Genomic DNA, 18356 nt, shown 5'->3' with positions numbered 1-18356 from the left:
ACAGTCAGGCTGTTGCTCAAAAAGTTAAACATAGATTTACCATCTGACCTAACAATTCCATTTCTAGGTGTATACCAAGAGATATACACACTCAAAAATGTGTGCACAAATGTTCACAAAAGCATGATCTGTAATGGCTAAAAAGCAGAAACAACTCGAGTGTTCATCAACCAATAAACAAAATGAGTATACCCATACAATAGAATATTATTTGGAAATAAAAACGAATGAAATATTATACACGTTAAAATGTGGATGAACTTTGAAGACATTTGGTAAATGAAAAGAAGCCAATCACAAAAGATCACATATTATATGAATCCATTTATGTGAATTGTCTAGAGCAGGCAAATCTACAGAGACAAGAACTAAATTACTAGGTGTATGAGTTAATAATGCGGATTTTTCTCAATAGATGGAGTTACACATGTTGATATATATGCAATTTGATATGTATGCTATTTTGTTGTATTGACAGCAAGCTTCAAAACTTCATATGTCAAATTTGCTGAAGGTGTTAATATCACAGACATTTTTACACTTAAACATGTCAAATTTCATGCCAAAAAAAGAGCATTTGTGACAAGTTTTAATTCATTACTTTAAAGAAAAGTGCTGCTGAGAGTTATCGTATACTTTGGGAAGCTAATGGTGAACATGCTCCATCTCAAAATACTTGTGAACGCTGGTTTAAATGCTTTAAAAGTGATGATTTCCATGTGAAAGATAAAGAACGTCCAGGTCAACTGAAAAAGTTTGAAGACCAACAATTACAAGCATGATTGGATGAAGATGCGTGTAAAACTCAAAAACAACTTGCAGAAAGATTAAAAGTTGCTCAGCAAACAATTTCCAATCATTTACAAGCAATGGGAAAGATTTTAAAGGAAGGAAAATGAGTGCCACATCAACTGAATGAAAGACAAATGGAAAACTGAAAAGTCATCAGTAAAATGTTGCTTCAACGGCACAAAAGAAAGTCTTTTTTGCATCGAATTGTGACTGGCGATGAAAAGTGGATTTATTCTGAGAATCCGAAACGCACAAAATCATGGGTTGATCCAGGTCAACCATCAACATCGACTGCAAGGCCAAATCGCTTCGGAAAGAAGACAATGCTCTGCATTTGGTGGGACCGGGAAGGTGTGGTGTATTATGAGCTTCTAAAACCAGGTGAAACCGTTAATACTGATCGCTACTGACAACAAATAATCAATTTCAACCACGCTTTGATCGTGAAATGACCAGAATGTGCCAGAAGACACGGTAAAGTAATTTTGCTTCATGGTAATGCACCATCACACACTTCAAAACCAGTTAAAGACACATTAAAAGATCTTGCCTGGGAAGTATTAACCCACTCGCCGTATTCACCAGACCTTGCTTCTTCAGATTACCACTTTTTCCGATTTGTGGCACACGCACTTTCTGAGCAGCACTTCAAAACGTACGAAGAAGTGGAAAATTGGGTCTGTGAATGGTTTGCCTCAAAACAAGAAAAGTTCTATTGGGATGGTATCCACAAATCACCTGAAAGATGGGGGAAATGTGTAGCTAGCAATGGACATTACTTTGAATAAAGTACTTTTGATGTTTCGCTTGAAATTATCATGTTTTCTTTGATTACAAAATCTGCCATTATTAACCGGTACACCTAGTAGTAGCTACCCAGTTCTGGGGTGGGGATTAGGAATAAAGAGTAACTAGTAAAGGATTAGGGGTATCTTTACAAGGTGACAAAAATATTCTGAAATTAGGTTGTGGATGGTTGTACCATATATTAAAAACTACTATAGTGTTCATGTTAAATGGGTGCATTATATGGTATGTGAACTGTATTTTAATAAAGCTATAAATATAATAAAAAATAATTAATAGAAAGGTAATATATCTTTCCTCTTGTCTTGTTAGTTCTCACTTTGCCACCTCCATTTCTTCTTGATTCCCCTCTTGTTTATGCCTAACTCCATTATTACTAACTTCCTCTCTCCCTCCCATCACCCATCACCATCACCACAGCTGTGCAGATAGAACCAACGTTGTCAGCACACTCAGTAAGGGGCCTGTCTGATAATGTCCCCACAGCTAAAGACTTTGCCACCCTCCCTTCAGAAAGCTCATCTTACTAACTTAAGCAGTGAAACAGCAGAATATGAGTTTAAACCACTACTGGGGAAGAGGAAGACTCTAGCAAATAGCTACGGAATGTTCCTTATGTTTCAGAAAAAGTGTGGGGCACATCAATAACATCTTTATTTACTTCAGCCAGTAGGTAGTCATTACCATGCTTACTTTGCACATTTAATAGATATTTACTGAACATTTATTATGTATCAGGATGTTTTCTAGATGCTGGTCATATTGCAGTAAACCAAAACAAAAAAGACAAAAAGATAGAAAATCATTAATCACAGAGGTTAAAGACAAAATAAATGAAATAATGAGTAAAATCTAAAGAATTAATTGGTGGTAAGTGCTGTGGAGAAAAACAAAGCAAGAAATGATAGGAAGAAAATGAGGAGGGAGGAAGGAAAAGGGAAGTTACAATTCAATATACCATGGCCCTACTGATATGCTCTCTGAGCAAAGACTTGAAGGAAGGCAAGGAGGTACCATATGCATATCTGGGAAAGAGGATTCCAGGCAGGTGTCAAGTGCCAAAGTCGTGAGGTAGCTATGTGTCTGGGTGCCATAGTGGCTGGAACAGAATGACCAGAAGGAGTAGTGGTGACAGCTGAGTTGAGATGAAAATGAGTCCTGATCCTGCTGGGGCCCTATGGGGCATGTCAGGGCTTTCTTTGTGGCTTCCTTTGAGCAAGATGGGGAACCACTGGAGGTTTTAAGCCAGAGGAGTTTACAGAGTAAGAAAAATAATGGCTTAGGCCAAAGCCCTGGGCCTCTTTCTCCTGTCACCTCTGAGTCACAATTGATTATGTTAAGGATGAACATCTGACTCCAAAGGAACTAAGCCAATCACTGATGGATCAAATCAAAATTAATCCCCTCTCCAAAATCTGAACTAAATATAAGAGACAAAATTAGCCAGTGTTGGGCCTTAAATGAAAAAGTGATGTAGAGTCAAGGTTAGGACGGTTACTTCTGTTAGTATAGGCAGCTAGTTAGTTATTAACAAAGGAAGACAGCATATAAAGTCAGACATTAAGCCAGATTAACTAGGAAGAAGTAGCTTCACAGTCACTCCAGGCATCTGAGTATACAGGAAAGATTGACTTTCCAATCTATCCAGGAACAATAGGCTGTCCCACAGCTGAGACATGCGCAGCACAAGCCAGATGAGGAGGCAAAACTATGAGGCATTCGCAATAGGAGCCAAAATAGTGACCATAAAGGGAGGAGTCTAGCCTGGGAAAATCTGAGAAAAAGAACAGATAGGGTAAGGGAACAAAACCCCAGAAGATCCAGGAAAGAGATTAGATAGTTTGAAAGAAATCTTGCTCTCTCCCCAGTCCAAAGAAAAATAATCAAAGCTTAACAAAGACATAGGGGGCACTCTCTCTCCATTCAGCCTCAAAGGCCTGGGTGTAGCAACCATTGTGGCAAGCCAAAGCACAGCATGGAAAGTGAACCAGAGAGGAATGAGACTAAGCTAGACTACTGAAGCTTTGGATGCCAATGCTAGGGTAATGGCACAGCATCTCTGGACCACAACCCTCCTCCAGGGCTCAGTGGGGACAAGTGTGGGCCTGCGGCTCCAGAGGATGGACATCTGCCGCAATTTGGAGCTGAGCCACCTGGTCATGGATGAGGCAGTGTGGCATCCTCTTCAGGGGTATCTATGTCCTGTGTGCCCCTCCAGTAAATCTTGTCACTGTACCTCAAACCCTCCTTAAAATGCATTTCCCATGATACCATGGAAGAATCCTATTTCTTCCAGCAACACTTTCCTAGTTCAAACAACCAGAAGTCAAACTGAAAATTAATACTGAAGACCAGCAGGAAGGAGTAGAGGCATGATGAGGCAGACCCTGAAGAGCAGGGAAGGAGAGAAGAACCTGTTGATCTCATTATACAGACTGAGGTACTTCCATTCTAGAGGACAAGAGATCTATGGGACCCAGGACTTTCCAATAAACCTCCAACCTTGGCCTCTTTGTGTAGGTTTCTTATCCTCATAGTAATTAAAATCCCTGGGTTAGGCAGGCAGTGAACTATATTTTAGTCCCAACTACTACATGGCTTTAAGGATAAACCAGCTAAAGTAACTCCTGAGAGAAAGGGGCAGAAGGGCAATTGGATTCTATGGCCTTTCACCCAACTCTGGCTTCCCACAAAGTGCCCTTATAACTCAGCAAGGTGCAATTCTATGACCTCACCCTCATTTTTAATTTCCTCACGTCAGTATCAATAGGAAAGCTTTAGCATATCCTATAAGGCTAAGTGAATGTATTTAGTGAAATTAAGTTATTGTTACTCTTTTATTTATTTATTTTTAAAAATATATATATTTTATATATTTTACAGAGAGGAAGGGAGAGAGATAGAGAGCTAGAAACATCGATGAGAGAGAAACATCGATCAGCTGCCTCCTGCACATCTCCCACTGGGGATGTGCCCCAACCAAGGTACATGCCCTTGACCGGAATCAAACCTGGGACCTTTCAGTCCCCAGGCCGACGCTCTATCCACTGAGCCAAACCAGTTTCGGCTACTGTTACTCTTTTAAAATGAAGTTAATTAAGCTGTGAAATATTTGCTTTGGGTTTAGTAGGTGCTGGGTGTTTGAAGGTCTTGGAAACTCTCTTACCACAGGCAGGTTCCAATCTTGTTTCTTTGTGGGAAACAGGGCCAAGGTTAACTGCTGTCCTTCCCACCCTTTCCCCCACCATTTCCTCCTGGGAAGCATGCCAAGATGTCAAGAGAATACAGGAGAAAAGCAGAGATTAGTGCATCTCTGTCAACTCTATATAGGAAATGTTCTGCTGTTTCTAAGTCTAGCGGGCACAAGAAAAGGAAAGCATTATCACACAGGGTCTGGTTCAGAGCATGCATCTGTCTGCCCACAGGCATGCAGGCTGACTCTCAGTCAATGCAAGTGAGAGCAATTAACTTGAAACACAGGCAGACAGGGCAGGGGTCCAATGGGAAACAAAGGCAGGGATAGACATGGCAGTTTGAGCAAGCCTAATCACAGAAACCAACCATGCTGAAATAATAGAATGTTTTTAGACAGAGAGGGAGGCATGGGTAGCCAAGGGAGGGCCTGCAGCAACAAGGTGTACTGACGCATAGGAACAAAGAAAAGAGAAAGTTCAGGTCCACTGCTGGGCAAGAACAATGAGGGAATCAATCAAGTGGCCACACAGGTAGATACAGAGCAGGCTTGTAGCAAATATATACCCCTAGAGTACAAGGCTTCAGAGGCAGCCCATTATGGGGCCTTCCTCCCGGTGAGGGGAGTCTGACTGCTTGTAATAAATTTTCCACACTTTTGCTTAAATTTTCTGGTTCCTGGAGCTTATTCTTCAGTGTGGTGAGACACGACCCCAGGGGAAAAAAACCTCCCCTCACCATTCAGGTTATCACAAGCAGCAGCCACCAGAGAGTTGGTCTGCAGTGCTGTAGCCACCATGTAGAATCCCACAACTGCTCATCCTTAGGTTGTAACCAACAAGACCCGACTATACGCTAATCTCCTGCTAAGCTACCAGTTTATCTAATAGGATGGGTGAAGACTTCAGTAGTTAACAAATGTCTGACAAGTATGCACCAGTCCTATAGAACTCCAAAGACATGAGTTAACTGATTGAAGACGAAAATGCACTTCAGATAGTCTCTCAACATCTTTGCAGAAACTGGGGAAGCTGCAGAAATGAAAAATCTTACCTTCATGCTAATAAATCTAAGCAATGAGGCACTATCAGGTCAGTCAGGTCTAATTTTCTTAAGAATTAAAGGTAAAAAAATCCCCACCAAATGCCACCAGCAGTAGCTTAAAAATAAATCATTTCTTCATGGTATGAATCTTAGTACTAATTTCATCCATGGTTTCACCCCATTTTCTTACTCTTCTTTTCTCTTCATTGCAATTCCTCTACATAAAAATTTCAACCCTGTTGTGTTTTTTAAGAACATGAAAACCTCTAAGATAACAAAGCTGAGCAATAAATTTTCTTCTCAATTGTGACATAAGAGCCTAAATCATCCAAATTGCCTAGTAATGAATGCCTGTTTTAGCCATTAGGAGGAGGTTCAAGAAGAGAAGAAATTAACAAAGGCATGAATTAATGAATGAATAAATGAACAGGTTTACTGTTTCATTAGCAGTAGAGCACAGAGCTCTCAGTGTGACAGAGACACTAAGGGTCCTCAAATGGCCTGTAAACTTTCTATTTAACAATCATCTCTTCTAAGAAGCTCCAGGGAATGCCTTTCTGTCCCCTCCAGGACAACTCATTATCTGATTTGCTCACAATGTAAAAGGTCAGTGACAATGGGTTCCATTGTCAAATCTATTTCCCAAATGATATTTCACCTAAATAGTCCCTAAAGCTATAAAAATCTAAGTAATAGTAAAGATTTTTATCTCTTATTTGAGCCTGAAAGTGCAGATTACCTCCAAGTTGTCTTTGAATATCTTAGAAACACATTATTTACACAAAACAGAAAAGAGAAGGTAGCAATATACACTCCTTCCTATATAGGTATTCATGTTGGATGTATGTGTTTATCCTATGACTGTCATTAAAACTTTAGTAGACATCAACAACAGGAAACCTGGACATTCATAGGGAGGGGGAAGCCTTGTCTTACTTACCTGCATTTAAGGTTTCAACATTTATTGGTTTTGAATGTGATTGTACAACTGACTTTCAAGGGGACTGTGGAATAGACTTTACACCTTCTTTTAGGAGCTCCCTACTCTAATGCCAAAGGAGAAACTACAGTGTCCTTAGGATACCTGATTAGAGTCCCTATGAACCACTTCACTCAAGTACCAGATGGGCGGTCTCCTGAGGGCACTCACCAGAGTGACAATGGCACATTCAGCCGTCAGTTGAGCAGCACTGAACAGTGTCCGAACAAACCGGTAAATCTGCTTCTGCTCTGGGTTGTGTTTGTCATAATCTGGTGGCACTTCAGATTTCTGGGGAAAAAAATATTTTCAGATGCCAGGCCACCCAATAAGAGCAAAAGAGAAATAATTAAACAATATCATGAAACACGAGGAGGAGGAGATTACCGAAAGAGGATGAAGGTTTTCATCAAAAATATCTAAGAGCATCCTTCCATCTGGGTCTCTGGTGGGGAAAATTAATAGAAAATGGAGTTTACTTTCTGCAAGAATGAATGTCCTTTAAAATAAAACAAAATATATTTTGATTCAACTGTTATTTCAAGAAAGAGAAGGCAGCGAATAATAATTTGTTTTACTTGGGTACAGTATTAGATAATTTTTGAACAGTCCATGAAATAAAGGTTATAAATTAACTTGTGTGAGAATTCAAATTTTTATTTTCTGAGTTTTCAAATGAACCAAATCTAAATTTAACATCTTGTGTTTTTTTTAAATTTATCTTTATTGTTGAAATTACAAATGTCATCCCTTTTTCCCCCATTGACTCCCTCCATCCCGCCCCCACTAACATCTTGTTTCTTGAGCAAAGGCTGACAGATCTGCTTAAACTAGTAGTATGTTGTGGTTGACAAGAAGTCCAAAGGTAAAATGAACATTCAATGTATCCTAAAGATTAATCTGAAGAGTTTAACAACATGCAAAATTAACATTTCATTAAGAGTTTCACAATTTTGTACTGAAAAAATGAGGTGATGCATAGAAAAGCTCAACTCAATAACCTATAAACCTATAAAAAAAAAAATGGCTGGTTGCTCCATGTAAAGTGATGGCTTTCACTCTAAGCACAGTGCCTCAGGCAGCTGTCCTGCAGGGACTATTCATACCTCACCATAGACAGCTCTGCTTTTCATCTGTTGAATTTTGCCTAAAAACTTTTCTTTACAAACCATATTTGGAAACCACTGCTTTTGGTAACAACATATCATTTCCATAGTCTGTACTTCCAATGTCAATTAGGGTTGTGAATAGAAGACTCCAGACCAGTCCCTAACACACAACCATGGTGGTAAACACTACAGTTTCTGCTCTATGAATTTACTGTCTACACAAAAATAAAAGAGAAAGAAAGATCTCAACAGAACAACTCAATGTGCATTATCGATTGTTTTTAAAGCTTTGGGCATTCATACCTGTGCTTATTTTCACTAGCCTGCAGGAACAGGTAGCAAAGATTTAGATCAAGAGTGGGGAACTTCCAGCCCTCAGGCCTCGGCCCTGGAAATCCTTTGGTCTGGCCCTGCCAAGGCATTAGGGGTTAGTTAATTAAATGTTTGACCAAATATAGCAGGCTAATTTTTAAGTTGATAATTTTGTATGGTCCGGGAATGATGTTATAAATATCCAAATGGCTCTTGGCAGAAAAAAGGTTCCCCACCTCTGATTTAGATAAATGCCAGTAAAGACAGGTTCAACCAGGTAGGACCTGAAAGTGGAGTCTGAAAACATAAAGATGGCTCCTTCTGGTGCACGTGGTGACACTTCCTTTTATAAGAACCCCAGCTATGAGAAATTAACCCATGCCTCAGCTCACTAACTGCCTCTGCAAGATTACTCAAGGTGCTATGTGAGAGACAAAGCCTGGCCCAATACCCCTCTTCTTTGGGCTGTTCAATTCTATTCAATTTTTCTGATGAGTAAGGAAGGCCCTTCAGCACTCTCAAGAAACATTCACCAGAAGTAATTTTAAAAATGAAAATGTAGGTTCAAAATATAAATGAAGATTAAGAATTTAAGCTAAAATGACTCCTCTGTGAAATAGATTTTTTTTTCACCTCCATCAAAAGTTATGTGTCTCAGCTGATTAGCACAATAATGGATCTATCACCAGCTCCAGAGGTGTGGCCAGTATGATTTATCAAGGAGAAAGTCTGTAGTTGGTCAATGCTACCTCATCCCAAGAAGGTACAATCTGTATGTCAATCATGCTTGTTTACAAATGCTCACTTTTTCAGTTGGACTTTCTCACTTCCATTCACTTACTTTTGGCCCAGTTCATCACCATTGGGCAAGTAAAGTACATGATTAAAAGTCTCGGTGGTATATTGCCTGAGTTCAATTTCCCCATTCCCCAATTTACCAGTTGTGTAATCTTAGGCAAATTATTTTACCTTGCTGTACCTCAGTTTCTCTAGCTGTAAAATGGAGATAACATTGAGACACAGAATGGTGAGTTTGGACTCTCATTGTGGGGTTCTTGTCCTACGAAGTTTGAAGAATAAAATTCGCAGACTAAAAGATGTTAAGCAAAAATGTGGAAGTTTATTTTAAGTGTACACAAACTCCCCCTGGGGAAGGGTCCCCAAATGGGAAAAAATGCTCTCTCTAAAATGGGAAAAAATCTAATCCTCTCAGTCTCTTTGTCTCCGGGTTTATAAATGCTGTGAGCTCTTTGTTCATTCCACTTTCTAATTGGACCCTTCCTTAATTTATATTCCCTCGTGCTTTTCTAATTGGCTACTTTCCTGCATGGTATCAGTTTCAAAGTTTTAAAGCTCACTCGTTGCCCTCCCCCCCTCCCCCGTTCTTGTTCCTCTTATCTTGTAACATTCCTCCATTCTCTGTGAATGTAAGATAAGCAATCTGGCAGCTTGGAGCTGTCTCAACCCGTTATGTATGTCTTCCTCTCTCACGGACCCCACTTCCCTAAAATTGCCTTTCCTGCCCCTAAAATTCCTTTCAATATCAGTATCACCTCATGAAGTTATTACAAAAGCTAAATGAGCCTGAACAGTGTGACTCAGTGGTTGAGCATCAACCTATGAACCAGGAGGTCGTGGTTTGATTCCTGGTCAGGGCACATGCCCGGGTTGCAGGCTTGATTCCCAATAGGGGAATGTGCAGGAGGCGGCCGATCTATGATTCTCTCTCATCATTAATGTTTCTCTCTCTCTCCAATTAAAAAAAAACAAAAACACACACACACAAAACCCTAAATGAGATAATGCATGTAAAAAGCTGCTGGGGTGGCCAGAGTAAGCACTTATAAAGTCAGCTATGACTATAAATTAACTTTGGTATCTATAACAGTCTAAGAACTGAGAAATCACTTAGAGATACTAATGCAAAACCGGTTGGCTTGGAAACACAGCTGAGTTCCATGAGTGGTACTACACTGTTATCTAAGACTTAAATGTTTAAAAAGTTTGAACGACTATCATAGAAATAAGCAGCAAGACAAAACCTACACTTTCATTGATATGTTATTCTGGTCAAGGTTTAACGGTCCAGTAGCCTACAATTTATAAATTTTTAAATCCAAAATTCTCAAGCACCATAAAGAACCATGAATCACAATTACAATACAGGAAAATGTAACTACAGAGAATACCTTTCCAGGTGTTTACCTCCAGATATTTGTATTTTCCCATAAGACTGTTCAGAAGAAGCTCTGTCATCTAACTTTCACTTCATTGACTTATCACAACTCTCCCATACCCTTTTTGTAAAACACACTGAAGGCAGTGTGGTGCCCACCCACTGAGATCCATTCCAACCATGAGGTGGCCATGCTTGTTCCCAGAAATGGGTCACATCAGTGTTTTTAAAACAAACAACAAAAACAGGCCAAAATGGAGTCACTTTTGCTAAGCTATGTCACCAAACCAACACTTAATAGCTAATCTAACTGCAGATTCAGGAGTGGAATTTTAAGCCAATCAGTTTGGAATTTCCTATCAGCACTACTGAGGTAATCTGCCTTCCCTAAGGAAAGGTATCCTTGCCTGAAATAATCCACTCTTTTAACTTCTTAGTCCCACCCTCTTTCTGCCTATAAAAACTTTCTATTTTGCTCTGGCCATTGTGGCTCAGTTGGTTGAGAGTTGTCTTATACACCGAAAGGTGGTGGGTTTGAGTCCTGATTAGGGCACATACCCAGGTTTCCAGTTCAATCCCTGACAGGAGGCAACCCACCCATGTTTCTTTCTCACATTGAAGTCTATCTCTCCCTTCCTCTAAAATCAATACAAAACCTCCCCACAAACTTACTTTCCATTTTGTATAACCCCTGAAACTCCCTTCTACTGCTGGGTGGAATGCTGCCCAATTCATGAATCACTTAATAAAGCTAGTTAAGCTTCAAATATACTGGGTTGAATTTTTTTAAGGAAGGGGAAGAGAAAGAAAAATATGGATGTGAGAGGGATACATCAATCGGTTGCCTCCCTTACCTGTCCCAACCTGGGTGGAACCTGCAACCTAAGTATATGCCCTGACTGGGATTTGAACTTGAGACCTTCTGGTGCACAGGATGCCGCTCCAACCTGAGCCACACAGGTCAGGGCATTACTGGGTTGAATTTCATTCTTTCACACAAGTTGTTTTTATTAGATTCATATAACATATGTAAATGTCACTAAGACTGCAATGAGAGTGGCTTTGTTCTTATGAAAATGAAGAAGGGTGCTTTGGAAAAGATACAATGAGAGGCCATCTCTAAAAATAAATTCATTGTGTGGTCAAAACCTGAAAGATTCTATACTCAGATTGTTCTGCATATGTCTTATGTTCTGTTGATATTGATTTTTAAAAAACACTGTGGAAAAGGATAAATTACAGGTGTGGCTTACAAAAGAAAGTCATTTTGGTATTCTAATCAATGCCGCAGCTCAAAACTAAAGTCTTGATGCTACATTAAAAAATTGGCAAATGGCCCAGCTGGCATGGCTCAGTGGTTAAGTGTCCACCCAGGAACCAAGAAGTCAGGGTTTGATTGCAGGTCAATCCCCAGTGGGGGGTGTGCAGGAGGCAGCCATCAATGATTCTCTATCATCATTGATGTTTCTATCTCTCTCTCCCTCTCCCTTTCCCTTCCTCTCTCTGAAATAAAAAAAAAACCATTAAAAAAATTTTTTAAATGGCAAATGAATGTACTTTTACATGTTTAGTGTTCAAATAAAATGTTAATGGTATATTCTTAAATGATTTTTCTCTGATTCCCTATTAAATTAACTGAACAATCTTCATACTCATGTCAGAGAAGTTTCTAAACCATTAATGTAATTTATGTCTAAATTCAACCCAAAATTTCTTCTACTAAATTAAAATACTAAACATTATTTTTCATGTTAATGTAGCATACAGTAAATTTTTTAAATAATAGTTTATAAAAGATAGAATGTTTAAACAAATTATTCAGGAAATAAAGAGTAAAGAGGAAGCTAAATATTATCAAGAAGCTTTGCTTTGTTTTTTTGCTAACTTCAAACACAGACACCCATCTGATTTTCTTTGAATTGGAAGCAATTCAGCACTTACCTGAGAAGTTTTGGTAAATTATACTAATTTTAGAAATCTATGAAAATTAAAGGCCAAAGCAACAAGAAAATAATAGGAAAAGAACAAAAAACATAAAATGTAATGTTTTTAGCACAAAATTAATCATCCACATACCTGTTTTTGATGTGATAATATATTGCGAGAGCTACACTGTAAAATAAAATGCAGTTCAATGTTTCATAAGCATACTCAAGATGTTATGTATTATCTGACATCAGTCTGATATTTAAATTTAAGTAAAAGTCAAACAATTCATCTGAACAGCCCCATTTAAGTCAGAATGCTGATTTTAAAAATGGTCTCTTTAAAATAAATCAATCTGGTACTCATTCCTAGAAATTATTAAGTCTTTTTCAAAAATACCGAAACTTCAGTGATATTTAAAAATTTCTCTTACTACCTGAAATCTTAAGCTTTCCTCACTTGTAAAATACAAGCACTATGTACAAATACAGGTGGTACAAATTAAACACCTTTAGAAATCTCCAAATCAGTACCTACTATTTTAGAAAAGTAGTGGTTTCTTTGTAACTACCAGAAAAATGTGACTATTACTCACAGAGGTTTGATATTTTTTCCCTTAAATCAACAACCTCATGGCAATCGGTCTACTTATTCACTCACTTGCTGAAATGGTACTGCAACTCCTATTTGTTATACAATCTTTAAATTTTATTTTACATTTTAAAAGATCTTAATTTAATGAAGACATTCCCCTTTCTGATTACAAAATGCATTATATCCATAAGATGAAAATTTTAGAAAACACAGAAAGTATAAGTAAAAATAATCCTTTTGCCCAAAGATGACTATTAGCTTGAGATAGATTCTCTACATTATATATAATAGGTTTGTGTCCTACTTTTATTCTCACTAACATTTTCCTTACAATTAAAATAGTCTTTAAAAACATTTTAAATGGTTATGTTCTATCATATAGTTGAATAATTTATTAACCATTCCCCTCCTAGTGAACATTTGTTTCTAATACTTTGCAATTATAATTAACAGCATAATAAATATTCTGAGATAAATATGTGTGCAACCTGTGTACATTATTTCCATAAAAGAACATCTTGTAATTGCAATTACTCAGTCTAAAGTCATTCATAATTGTAGGGCTCCCCACATACACTGCCAAATATCTTTGCAAAAAAACTATACCAGTAGACTTCCCCACCACTGTCTGTTTTACCTCACCCGTGCTAATATTCACCTTATATGTTTTGACAAAATGTTCTCTAACAGGGTAGGTTAAAAAATGGTGTACCTGTTTTCAATTTGAGTTTCTTTCATAACCTATCAAGTTGGCAAGCTTATTGATATCAACTGGCCAATTTTTAAAATTTCCTCTTTTGTAAACTGACTAGCTCCTTTCACTATTTTTGTTTGTTTGCTCCTACCACTATTTTCTTTATAACTCTAAAATTTACTGAAGAGGCCAAAATTCATTTATTAAGCTACCAAGAACAGAGGTAACTAGTCTTATCAGATTGCGTTCTGGGTCTCAGAGCACAGAAACTGCCATCCAAGGCACCCACTTAAGAAACTTAGGCATGCATGCTGGATTCCACTAGCTCAGAGATTTACCAATAACTTAACATGACAGTAGCCAATTTCACTGTATCACAAAAAATGTATATTCCTCCAAATTTCTCTCCAGATCTATTCATTCAAATAATTTCAGCTAACTGTTAAAAGTATTCAGGAGCAGCCCTAACTGGTTTGGCTCAGTGGATAGAGCGTCGGCCTGCAGACTGAAAGGTCCCATGTTCGATTCCGGTCAAGGGCATGTACCTTGGTTGCGGGCACAGCCCCAGTAGGGAGTGTGCAGGAGGCAGCTGATCGATGTTTCTCTCTCATCGATGTTTCTAACTCTCTATCCCTCTCCCTTCCTCTCTGTAAAAAATCAATAAAATATATATATATATATTTTTAAAAAGCATTCAGGAGCAAATAGTAATATATTCTCTTTCTCCTAATATTTTGAAAAGAATCTAAGCTCATGAAAGAATTGTAATTGAAGTAAAAAGGCTTCAGAATTTTTAAAAATAATAATATAGCTTTCAAAGTGCTTTCACATACATGAAAAAATACATGTTACTATTCTATTTTATAAATGAGAAAATTTGGGCTCAGACACCAGATGCCAGGATTTCTGGCTTGTATAATGGTTTTGTGCCCTTTCATTCTACCACAATGCACCTGGAAAAAAGAAAATACTGTTTTTTTCATGCTGTAGTGATTGCTCTTCTAATCTAATGTTAAGATTTAAGCTGAAAGCTTCATACGATTGGGCTTGAAGTGATTAGTTTAGTCACTTTGATTGAAGAAAAAATGGTTCTTGTTTCCCCTGGAAGGGAGTGTGACACAGGAAAACTATCACTAAACTGGAAATCAAAGCAACCTGGGTTCAAATCTGGCTCCTTCATTTATTACAGTTCATTCATCTCTCAGAGCCTTCATTTCCTCATTTATAAAATTAGCACAATTCAACCTACATCACAGAATTGTTATTATAACAAATGGAATATATAAAAGCATTATCTCAAATATAAAGTTCTAAAACTAAAGTTATTATTATTGTGATTCCCCTATCAATATTTCCATCTCAAGAGGTCTACTGGCTTCTGTAGATTGAGTGAAAATCTTCAGGGACCCAAACCTCCAGAGCCAAAAACAAGATAGGACATTATTGTGGTCTCAGACTTCCAAGAAAAATAGAGCCACTCTGAAGGACAATTTCCACTCCGGGGTCATATCCTAAAAAGCGAGAAAATCAAGCTGAGAATGCATGTACAGTCCAGCTCCCTGTGGCAGTTTCGTTGGTTAACTTAAAAGAAAGTGATTGCTGGGGGCAAAAGGCAGACAGCTGAAAACTTAATCAATTTCAGGTGTCAGGCTCCACTCCAAATGTCTAGCTTTGGAGGCCTAGTCAGTTCTGCCACATCCTCAGAAACTGGTGAGGTTTCACTGCAGATGGGCAGGGACCAAACCAAAAGTATATTTGGATCAAAGGTTTTACTTAAATGCTTTTGCCACAAAACTAGGAAGAAAGAAATGCTATTTTCTTAATTAAGAAAACAGAATAGATTGTAATAATTGGCACTGTACTTGTCTTCTTACCTAGAACTAAATCAGCAAAGCATATGAGGATCCTAAGACCTTTGAAAATTAAGAGGTGCTGAGTCACAGAGATAAAGACAGGTGGGTAAGTAGTGCTCTCTGATGCTCAAAGGTCCAGGGCCATGTACTATTGGCCAGCTGGATAAATGTGCCCCATCCCCCAACACCTTTTCCTTGATCAACACCCCTTTGTTCCTTACAGGATTTGGCGGAGGTATTGGTATTTAGGGGAAAGATAGGAAAACCAAATTCTCCAACAAGAAATCATGCCTATGGCCAGGCTGGTGTGGCTCAGTTGGTTGAGTGCCATCCCATGCACCAAGAGATGGTGGGTTCGATCCCTGGTCAGGGCACATGCCTGGGTTTCAGGGCTTGATCCCTGGTGGCGGTCATGCAGGAGGCAGCCGATCAATGCTTTTCTCTCTCTCTCCCTCTCCCTTCCCTCTCTCTAAAATCAATTTTAAAAAATATTAAAGGGGAAAAAAAAGAGAAAGAAATCACGCCTATGAAAAAAAATGAACACAGAGAGAGGGCCCAAACTTTTCATATTTAGGCTTTTCTTTCACTGTTAGAATAGCACCCAACCTTCCCCCCACTTAGTAACCTAAAATTTGTAAATATGTTTCCTCATTTTGGCATTTTACCAACTTACAGAAGCATTTTCTTTTAAAAATAAAAATATAAATTGGTTGTTTAGAACTCAGAGAATTTTCTCAAAAAAACAAAAGAATACTTGGTTTTCAAGAAGCAAGTTCAGCCCACAAATGCTCACCATGTCCACAATAAAGTTGAACTACTATTGTATTAATGAGTGTGTAATCAATTTTAATGACTAGGGGGAGGGAGCCAAGACAGGAGTAGGATAAGGTTTAGGCAAAATTTTAGAAGATGAGAGCATTCAGACTTAGCATCTTCCTTACCCCCTTGTATTTTCAGGGCTCCCAGGTCCAACATGTACATTTTTTAAACAGGGCACTTTTTAAAACAACTAAACTACTGACTAAAGGAATATGAAATTTGGGTGGTGCAGAGAAAATGTCTTTTGGATCAGGGAAGCCACAGTATCCACGCTGCTATGTCTCAAGTCAGCCTTCTTAACTGGTCTAGCTTTTCAGCTTCTTTTCCCTCCATGTATTAACCTACAGTTTATTTAAAACATTTTATTTAAAACTTTCAAGGGAACTTTAGGGAGGGGAAAGAAGCTGTCCACTTATATCAGGGGTCCTTAACCTTGGCTGCCTATTAGAATCTCCTAGAGCCGTGGTCGGCAAACTGCGACTCGCGAGCCACATGCGGCTCTTTGACCCCTTGAGTGTGGCTCTTCCTAAGCCTTAGGAGTACCCTAATTAAGTTAATAACAATGTACCTACCTATATACAGTTTAAGCTTAAAAAATTTGGCTCTCAAAAGAAATTTCAATCGTTGTACTGTTGATATTTGGCTCTGTTGACTAATGAGTTTGCCGACCACTGTCCTAGAGGGGCTAAAAATCCATACACTGGATCTGTGGGGTGAGACATCAAACGTCAGTGTGTTTTTAAGCTCCCAGGTGACTCCCAGGCACAGCCAGAGCTGATTCCACTGATTTAAAGGATGCATAGCTGTAACTTCGGTGATTGCACCTCTCACACTTGACAGTAAAGTATCAAATTGTCATCCAGTTTCCCTGCCACTCCTAAGTGGGAGTCCATGTTACAACCAATGGTGATTTTAAGTCATCCAAGGATGAACCATTGAGCAACTGATTCAGATCCATTTGTAAATCCCAAGAGCTCGCACTGGCCCTAAAGGGGAAGCATGTTCCGCTCCACTCTGCCTTGCTCTCCCCATGAAGATGATTCCAGGATTAAAGGAAGTTAGTGGCTTTCGCTCTGGGCTCCAGAGCTTGAGCAGATGCCAACAGCCACATCGTGCATCGATGTTCAGGGCTTTCCACTCCTCTCCACAACTGCTAATCATTTACTCTAGGAAATGCTATACTTCCCATTTCCCAGCAGTAAGTCTAGGCTCAGGGCAGGAAGTGGCTCAGCCAGTGGCATGTGTTGTGGAGCTTTCATATGCACACCTCTTCCCATCTATAGTAGCTGACTGTTTGGGTTTCTGCCCACTGGTTGGTTTATGCCCACTCTTCATTTACCATGCCCTTAAAACCAAGGTATTGAGGGAAGAAGCCTCATTTCCATTTAGATCCTAGAAATACCAACCCCACAACAGAGAAGGCAGCCTCTCTCCAAGTGGTCAAACTTCTACCTTCCTCCTGGAGTGTCCACAGAAGACCATGACAGTCCCCACTGCTTGATTGAGGCTGTGACTAATTGTCACATGTGGTAACATTCAGAACAGGACTTCTAAGCCAGAAAATCTGGCCCACTGAGATAGAATACTTCCTAATAGCAATGTAAACACTTACCTCAAACACTACTATGCACTGTTGTTAAATGTGTATTTTCTTAAATATAGAGGTAAAATACCCCAGATTTTTCACAGATGAGCTGAAGACCACAGACCCTGGCACATCAGGTTCTCTGTTATCTGTTATCAAAATGCTAGTGGGAACATTACAGGAAAAACCAGTGTTCCTTCCTTCTTACCCCCCATTTTAAAACATAAAAACTGAAGCCCAACATGGGAAGGATTTTATGTCAAGACTCCCCTTCCTCCCTTAAACCCCACTTGAAAATAAGATCCCCCAAAGAAGGGTCTTATCCAAACCCTCACCCCTTGGTGACAGAGCCGAGGTCAGACCTCAGATCTTGATTGTGGGCAAGGACACTTTCAATTATGTCAGGCCTGCTTTCTACTGTATCCCCAAGTCTTAAAGTGGAATCTCATTTTATTTTGAAGGTAAAATATTAGC

At 38.9% G+C, this 18356-nt stretch overlaps 1 protein-coding gene across 2 annotated transcripts in view; it reads right to left on the bottom strand.

The window, feature by feature from the left end:
• Nucleotides 1–18356, bottom strand: part of CCNY (cyclin Y) — a 169617-nt gene that overhangs the window by 34395 nt on the left and 116866 nt on the right. Inside the window, exons 2-5 of one of the 2 annotated variants that reach the window (XM_070429676.1) lie at nucleotides 12488–12523; nucleotides 8227–8333; nucleotides 7202–7259; nucleotides 6986–7105 (exon numbers count right to left, since the gene is read on the bottom strand). In XM_070429676.1, coding sequence (XP_070285777.1) covers nucleotides 6986–7105; nucleotides 7202–7259; nucleotides 8227–8333; nucleotides 12488–12523 — 321 coding nt within the window. The remainder of the gene's footprint in view (nucleotides 1–6985; nucleotides 7106–7201; nucleotides 7260–8226; nucleotides 8334–12487; nucleotides 12524–18356) is intronic. The other variant, XM_070429668.1, reaches the window with a different exon arrangement.

The sequence above is a fragment of the Myotis yumanensis genome, unplaced genomic scaffold (assembly GCF_028538775.1).
Source record: "Myotis yumanensis isolate MYYU_CA2020_CCGP unplaced genomic scaffold, mMyoYum1.0.hap1 SCAF_1, whole genome shotgun sequence".
Classification (NCBI taxonomy): domain Eukaryota; kingdom Metazoa; phylum Chordata; class Mammalia; order Chiroptera; family Vespertilionidae; genus Myotis; species Myotis yumanensis.
The sequence above is the reverse complement of the archived record's forward strand: the minus strand, read 5'-3'. Positions and strand labels throughout refer to the sequence as shown.